The sequence below is a fragment of the Lissotriton helveticus genome, chromosome 8, assembly GCF_964261635.1.
Source record: "Lissotriton helveticus chromosome 8, aLisHel1.1, whole genome shotgun sequence".
In the NCBI taxonomy this organism is placed as follows: domain Eukaryota; kingdom Metazoa; phylum Chordata; class Amphibia; order Caudata; family Salamandridae; genus Lissotriton; species Lissotriton helveticus.
In genome coordinates this window covers 452637728-452645510 of record NC_136069.1, presented here as the reverse complement: position 1 = coordinate 452645510, position 7783 = coordinate 452637728, and the positions used below count along the sequence as shown (strand labels likewise).

Genomic DNA, 7783 nt, shown 5'->3' with positions numbered 1-7783 from the left:
GAATTTAAAATCATTCTTGATTCAAAATGCTGCTGCATAGCCAACGCCTGGTTCAGGACACAACTTCTTTCTCAAGGTCACCTTCTGAGCCAATACACTTATGTAAGTTTATCATGGAATCACTTTTACACTAGCCGGAACTGATGAACTGTTGAGCTTGGGTAACTATGGGAAAAAGGACAAACCATAGATGACTTTTCAACAATTTCACAGTTTATCCCCTTTCACATGCAATTGGTACCATATGATACAGGGGGAGCTAATAATAATGTTGTAGTTGTTTTCTGGATTTGTAGTCAATTAGGACTAGCGTTGTAAAAGAGGTAGTATCTCGAACCACGTGTTGGCTGTGTGGCAGTATTTTGAGTCAAGATTGAAGTTAGATTCAAATATGAAATAAAGGAAATTTAACTATGGAAATATTCAAGTACATTGTGATTATGAACTTCTAATTTTGGTTACAATGGATAACATATCCTGTTATATAGATATAGCTAACTTGGACTTCATAAGTCAGGGTTTGGTGCTGCAGAAGTGCACCACCGGGCAATTTCTCTCCTGAATCTCCCTACTTATGGAACTCACAAAGTGAACTCTCTGTTCCACCTCTGTTTATTTTCCTATATCCATCTCTCTTTTCTTCCAACCTCTATATTTGACTGTTTCCCTCTGCTCAGTGTCATCTTAAGGATTTCTGACCCACAGGCAAGACATATTTCTACTGTTTTTGTGTGACCCTGTTTCTGAACAATTAACTGTTATGTAGTATAGTTTGGCACAATTTGTGTGTGAATTGGCATAAAATGAATAATAAAATTCAAGGTTGTTCCAAGCAAGGGCCCCCAAAATATTTCTTGCCCGGGGCCCCCAAAATCCTTAAGATGACACCAATCGTTAATCACAATGTCGAAGTCAGCTGTTTATAAATGTCACCAGACCCATGAGATGGCCTTATAGGAGCATATTACACTTGGTAGCCGCTAAGTATTTTTTAAGTTATGTTTTTACTTTGTGATAGTAAGCTTGAAAAGGCTGTATTTTCCCAAGTGCAGCTAACAAAGGAATTGATTGCCATTAGATTATTTAGGTTTTGTTTTCATTTCCTGAACAGATTGTTGATAAAAATCGGCAATGGTGTGGTCAGTGGATTTATACAACCCTTTGACTGCAGCATTTACTGCATTAGTCACTGCATTTGTAACTTAATATGCTACATTGTCAGATTTCATCAACACTGTAGTTCCTTGCTCTTATGGATGAAAATTATAATAGAATATAGTGAAAACACCTACATACACTAGGGTACACAATGGGTTAGGGTATCCCTCTGATTGGCATGACCTCTATATGATGCTAGTACATAATATGGCAGGGGGATCATAACTACCTTAAGTCCCTAGTATATAATAGGGTATGGCCATTTAGAAGCCACCAGCCCTTTCTGCACTTGCATGTGTGCACTGCTGAAGCCTGAGGTCAGTTTAAAAGCAGCCATGAGTTGCAGGACTGCTTTTAACGTGGAAATTATGCCCAAACTTGACTTTGGTGTTTGGGGCACTTAAAAAATATTAAACTACAATATTTAGGCATATTAGGTACCCCGGGGTCTCCCCTAGGTATCCCTCTGGTGGCGGGGGTGGAGTCAGGTACTTATAAGAAGGACATTTTTAAAACAGGTTTTATATGCCCTTGGTAAAGAGAAATTGCATCTTTCACTTCTCCCTTTGTAGTAAAGTGCTTCGCAAAATCGACTTTTGTGCTAGGAATACTGTTGAGTGAGAAGCTGCAATATGTTTACATATTCAGAGCCCCTAAAGTCTCCCCCAGGTCTTCCAGGGGTGTGGGTCCGGTAGATATAGGCAGGGTCCTTACTGATTTTTACAGATAGATACAGACAGAAAATAATGTGTTTTCTGTCTGCATTTATTTTTAAAAGTGGATATATACCGAAAATGTGGCTTTTTTTAAGTGACTCTCCGTGCTGTCTTTGATGAATTCTAGCCCAACAGCTGAGTAGATGGACAGCATGGGAAGTTATAAAACAGAACGAAATTTCTTTAAATAAAGGCATATGTTAACATACATTTTGCGATAATGCTAATATTTACCAGTGGCTATATTGTTATGTAATCTTTGGCAGCTTAAATAATAAAACATGACAGACATCAAACTACGACTGCGTGTCTATCAGTTAAATAAATATGGAAATGCACAGTTGTACAACTTCATTTATCCTCAAAACACAAAATATATATGGATAAATACAGATAAAATGGCAAAAAAATGGATAACTACTGTCAGAACTGTTAAAAAAAAAAATAAGCCCTGGTTTGGGAGAAATTGTCCTGTTCATTTTTCCCATTGCAGATCCCAGCCACATAGGTTAACATGGCATTCAGTTATTAATTAATAACTCCCACCAGGAAATACAGAAATATCATTCAAGGACTTAGTAGAATGGTATTAATAAATCCAACAATATGCTATTGTTGAATTTATCCTAAAATGTACAGTCAAGAAGGTATAAGACTTTCTGGTCTGCAAGCCAAAATTCAGCCTTCCAGTGATCTGTCCTGATTCGTCAGATTTAAGTGGATCAGCCAGGCTGCTTTGATGAAATGATGAGTGGCACCTGGGGTGAAGAGCCATTCTGGGAGGCTTCTGCTGCATAGGAATGCCAGAAGAAGGGAGAGGGGACATAAACCATGATTTTCAGATTAAGGAGGGGATAGACAGAAGAAGCCAGCTTCATTTACACCTCTACCCTCTGAACCTAGCCAGATGGCAGACTTAAGGAAGGAATGTGCAGATGCCAGGGGGAGGGAGAATATGGAGATGAGCCATCCTACAGGTTGGATTAGCCAGTTCTTGCCTCTCTGCTGAGAATTCAGCCTTGTAGAATTTTGGAAAAATAGTGCTTTTAAAGTGAGCCACACTATAAAGAAAATTGTCATGCTCTGGGGTGTTGCCCTGCACCTCATTTATCCAGAGTGCCCTCCAGTGTGACCCAAGAGAACACTGAATAAGTATCTAAGAGGGGCAGTGCCTCTTGGATCTGCTGCTTGAAGGAAAGAAGAAGGGTCCATGCTGGAAGTTTGATTTGCCCCAACCAGGCCCTGCACTCTGGAAGACTGTGTCTGCTGCACAATCCGGAAACACAGCCCTGTGGACCTAACTTGCTTCAAAAAAAATAAAGATGCTACAGGTTAACAGGGCTCATCTGGACCATCACCATCAAGAATCCCCAGCCTGGAATGACTCCAGGGGATTTGTAAGGGCTTAGTCCAAGTGGATTGTGGGAATTGAAGTCCAAAACTTTCAAGGACCATACTGGAGCTTCCAGACCCTTGTAGTAAGTTTTAGATAGTTTCGGTCCCTCAAATGAACTTGAAGAAGTTCCAGAAGTTTGGAGAACTTTGGAGAAACTTTGAAACAAAGCTTCATAAGTGGACCGACTCAACCTGGCCAGCCCAGCCGGCAAGTTTCAACTGCGAGCCGGCCTGCACTCTAGGTTCGTCCCACTGAAAAGCTCCAGAGATCCGACTTCCAGAGTTTGACGTGGAGCTGGTCGAAACCCAAGTCAGCAAACCTTCACTGAATCCGGCCTGGTGAAGAGCATTGAGGGACCCCAGGAGAACAAACTCTGCAAAAGTGTATAATTCCGAACGTAGAAAAGGTGACCAGGACCAACTGCGAGAGTGAAGCCTCCCACCTTCAACCGCAAGCCAGCATGGATCTCTGGTTTCTCCAGTTGGAAAGCTCCGGAGGACTGCATTCCATAGGTTTGAACAGGAGCTTGTCTCAGGGCCAGCAGCTGAACCCAAATCCGGACTGACTGGAAGCTTTAAGGGACCCCATGAAGAAAAGCTCCTGAAAAGTTTCAAAGTTAGAAGGTAAAAACATTGACAGATGCCTACTGCAAGGGGTAGCCATGCAGGGATTTATCGCAGTCGGCCTGAAACTTTGACTTTGTCCCGGTCTAGCATGACCAGATGTCCCAATAGGCACTATAGGCTTCTATGTGCTATATAGTGCTAAATCTTCAGAAATTCATATCTCCAGTTCCCTACGTTGAATTTTTTCATTTTGGTGTTATTTTAAAGATAAAAACATGTCCTAGTTTTATAAATTGGTGTTGTATTTTTATTGTGTGTTGTGTCTTAATTATTTATTGAATTGGTGTTTTTAAATGCTTTACATACCCGTCTCTGAAGTTAAGCTTGGGGAGAGGAGTTGGCCTAACGGCTAGGGCGCTCTACCTCGGACCTGGGGATCTGGGTTCGAGTTTCGGTAACGACGCCAAAACCTCCTGTGATTCTGGGCAAATCACGTAATCTCCCCGTGCCTAAAAAAAATGAATGTGTGTCTGTCCTCATGTAACGTAACTGGTGCTATGTAAAGCGCTCTGATACCTGATTCGGTTCGGGTCTAGTTTGCGCTATATAAAACTCTGCAAAAAAAAAAAAAAAGCCTACCTGCTCGCAGCCAAGCTACCAAGGGCTGAGTATGGGAATAATTTTCTGAGACCTATTCTGAGCCCTATATTGTGTTACTAGCCGTATTGCCAGTGATAGATATATATTTACCACTACTAATAACCCACTTTCCAACATATATATATATATGACTTTTTGACAAAGACCGTGCTGTCAAAACGCATCAAGTCAATAAATACATTCCTGTAAACCAAGAAATCCTGTGTGCGACTTTCCTTGCGCCTCTGCAGCGTGAGATATTATATATATATATATTCAACGTTCCGGGGTCCTGCTAATGGTATCCGCACTCATGAATGGGTGCTCGGTCCAGTGGTAGCAGCGCCGCTCCAATATTCCACTTCTCACTCCAAGGGAATTTCATCGCGTGCCCTGCATTGCCAAATGCGATGCAGTGTGCGCAACAAAATGTGTTTTATTTATTTATTTGTTTACTTACCTCTGTTCGGCCGTATGCCGTGGTTTACTAACCCCCACCCTGCTCCTCCCCCGCCCGCCCCGCAGCACTCCATCCAGGAGCCACTACTGGAGGCAGCTTTTCACTTTGTTTAGCCTCAATTTTGGAGAAATGCATGCTCTGTAAGAATGTCAGATGTGTTGGTCTTTCTCTGTATTTGCACAAAATAAATGTAATTTATATAGTGTTTACTTCCCCTGAGGAGGCGTTGAAATAATTTAAGTATCACTATTTTTTCGTGTAAAGCACTCTGGGTAGAGGAAGTTTACACAGACAAAAGGCAATATTGTTTTGTGTGTAGTTTACAAAAGTGTGAATCGTCTGCCTAAATCAGGATGGTTTCCCTGTATACTCGAAACATGATGTACTCACGATAGACATTTTAAACATAGGTGAGGGCTTAAGATCTGATGTCACTTCTTGTGATGCCACTTCCTGTGATGTCACGCACTGTGAGAAACATGATGTACTCACGATAGACATTTTACACATAGGTGAGGGCTTAAGATCTGATGTCACTTCTTATGATGCCACTTCCTGTGATGTCACGCACTGTGATGTCAGGGGCCGTGATGCCACTTGCATTCTGATTAACTAGGTTAGTCCCCCCACTTCTTTTTTTAGGACTTGTCCCCTGAAGCTACGCCTCTGTGCGCACACACCCATGCACACACATTTATGTATATTGTCTTCAAAATGAAGACAGAGATGTAGCAGAGGATGTGCCCACCGCGCATGGCATTTGTGGTTGTGGATCTGACACACTGAGCGCGGCAGTCAGCGAGAAACGACCTGGTTGTTGTTATCAGGGCTGCTTTGGAGCGCGCGCTCTGGATCGGTGTGTTCCGTTTCTCCTCTGCCTGCGAGTGATGCGTCTAGTTGTTCAAACAGGTGCTGACATTTCCAGAGCGCCCTGTGCGCAGACAGAGCGCTGGCCGCTGGCAGAGCCCTGGGTCGGGAATGTCAGAGAGAGAGAAAGCGGACCCGGAGGGTGGCGTGGGCAGGCTGCGCGCTCCTCCATACTTCTGAAGTCTGCAAAACTGTGACCGTGGGTTTTCGTGCAACGCGGAGGAGTGGGGGAGCGGAGCAGCCTTGACGCGCGCACCTGCACTCAGGCATCAACAGCATCAAATCTTATGGATGGACACACACTAAAGTGCAGCGATCTGCGCACTCTGGGGCACTAGGTAAACGTGCCTGGGGGCACCTGCTGGCTGTTGCTTGTGTGTGAGACCACCCACTGCTCTTCCATCACTTATTCCGCTGCGAGAAAACTCGGATGAGAAGTTACCTGGCATCTGTCTGGGGGGCGAGGCGCAGGCGGGCTCGGTGGCAACCCCAGCCTCCCGTGTGAGCCGAGGACGCCCTGCGCCTGCCACCATGGGAGAAACACACTGGATGGAGGCTTTTCTCAGCTTTTCACAGAAAAGTGAGGGGCAGAGTCGGGAGAAACAGAGATCAGGGCGCCCGGCGATCAAAGCAGTCCAGTATTTGGACTTGCGTTGTTGCTGTTAGTTGTGGGTGAGGACGCGTGGGTACCACCGAATTTTAACGCGCAATTTTAGACGCGCAAGTTCAAGATTGTGTTTCTCGTGACTGGCTTTTTGTATTTTGCAAACTGGATGAAAGTCGGCACCCTTGGTTGATAGAGCGACTGGGGAACCACAGGAGGGCTATGGGGTGCTCGTATGCCCCCATTGTATGTGCACGTGGCTTTTGATAGAACAACGGTGTCCGCGCAATAGGGAGCTTCTGGACTGACGCCCTTCCCGATGCCTGCCTGGTACCGCTCCGGGGGGCACTGAACCCAAATGTTGGAGGAAAGCAAAACCTTGATGTTTTTTCACGTCATCTCCTCGCAGAGCTCGGGCTTAGCCATGGACATTGTGTGCCCGGAAAACTTTGGCAACCTGAGCATGAGTTCGCTCATCCAGCTGCGCCAGGACGGCCGGGGGCTCTACGAGAAGGAGGCGGGCGCCGGCGAGGGCACGGCGGCCGAGCTGCTCAACTGGACGGCGGGGCCCCGGAACCTCAGCAACCTGACCTCCGAGGGCAGGCCGCCCGCTCCAGACAAGAACTGGCTGGCCCTGCTGACGGCGCTGGTCATCGTGCTGACCATTGCCGGCAACATCCTGGTCATCATGGCCGTGCTCTTGGAGAAGAAGCTCCAGAACGCCACCAACTACTTCCTGATGTCCCTGGCCGTCGCGGACATGCTGCTGGGCTTCCTGGTCATGCCGCCCTCCATGCTGAACGTCCTCTACGGTGAGTTTGTCCCTATTCGCGCAACGGTGTGATCCTGGGCGAATCACTGTTAACATACATGCCTATGCGTTCTAATACCTGCAGACATTTGGGGGTGGGGGATGGCGAGTCCTAGAGAATGTTTTGTTCGTAGTGTGGATGCTAGACGCCCCCTACAGGGATTGACCCCGCCTGGGGTCCTTTCGTGCTTCACTAAACATTGTGATCTTGGCCGATTCACTAAATATACGTGCACCTCAGTTCTGAATACCTGCAGGCGATTGGGAAGATCTGGGACGCTCAGTTCTAAACATCCCCTTCATTGAGTGACAGCGCTGGAACGTTCACCCCTTAACTAAAAGCTGTCATTCTTGGCAAATGAATTGCAGGCGATTTGGGAGGGGCTGGGGGGCATATAGGATGCTGAGCGTAGAGGAGGATTAGTTCGCACTGTGGATGCTGATCATCGCCCACCTTTAGTCACCCTGTTCGGGACCTTGCCCGCTTAACCAAACTGTGTGATCGTGGACGAATCAGCTACGACACTCGCCTAACTATACACTTTTACGCATGGTGGGTTTTAAAA

The 7783-nt window shown here is 45.7% G+C and overlaps 1 protein-coding gene across 1 annotated transcript in view; it reads left to right on the top strand.

The window, feature by feature from the left end:
- The first annotated feature begins 6815 nt into the window (after positions 1 to 6815).
- Positions 6816 to 7783, top strand: part of HTR2A (5-hydroxytryptamine receptor 2A) — a 347515-nt gene continuing 346547 nt past the window's right edge. The window contains exon 1 of the mRNA XM_078656026.1: positions 6816 to 7218. Within this exon, the coding sequence (XP_078512152.1) occupies positions 6831 to 7218 (388 nt within the window). The 5' untranslated portion in view covers positions 6816 to 6830. The remainder of the gene's footprint in view (positions 7219 to 7783) is intronic.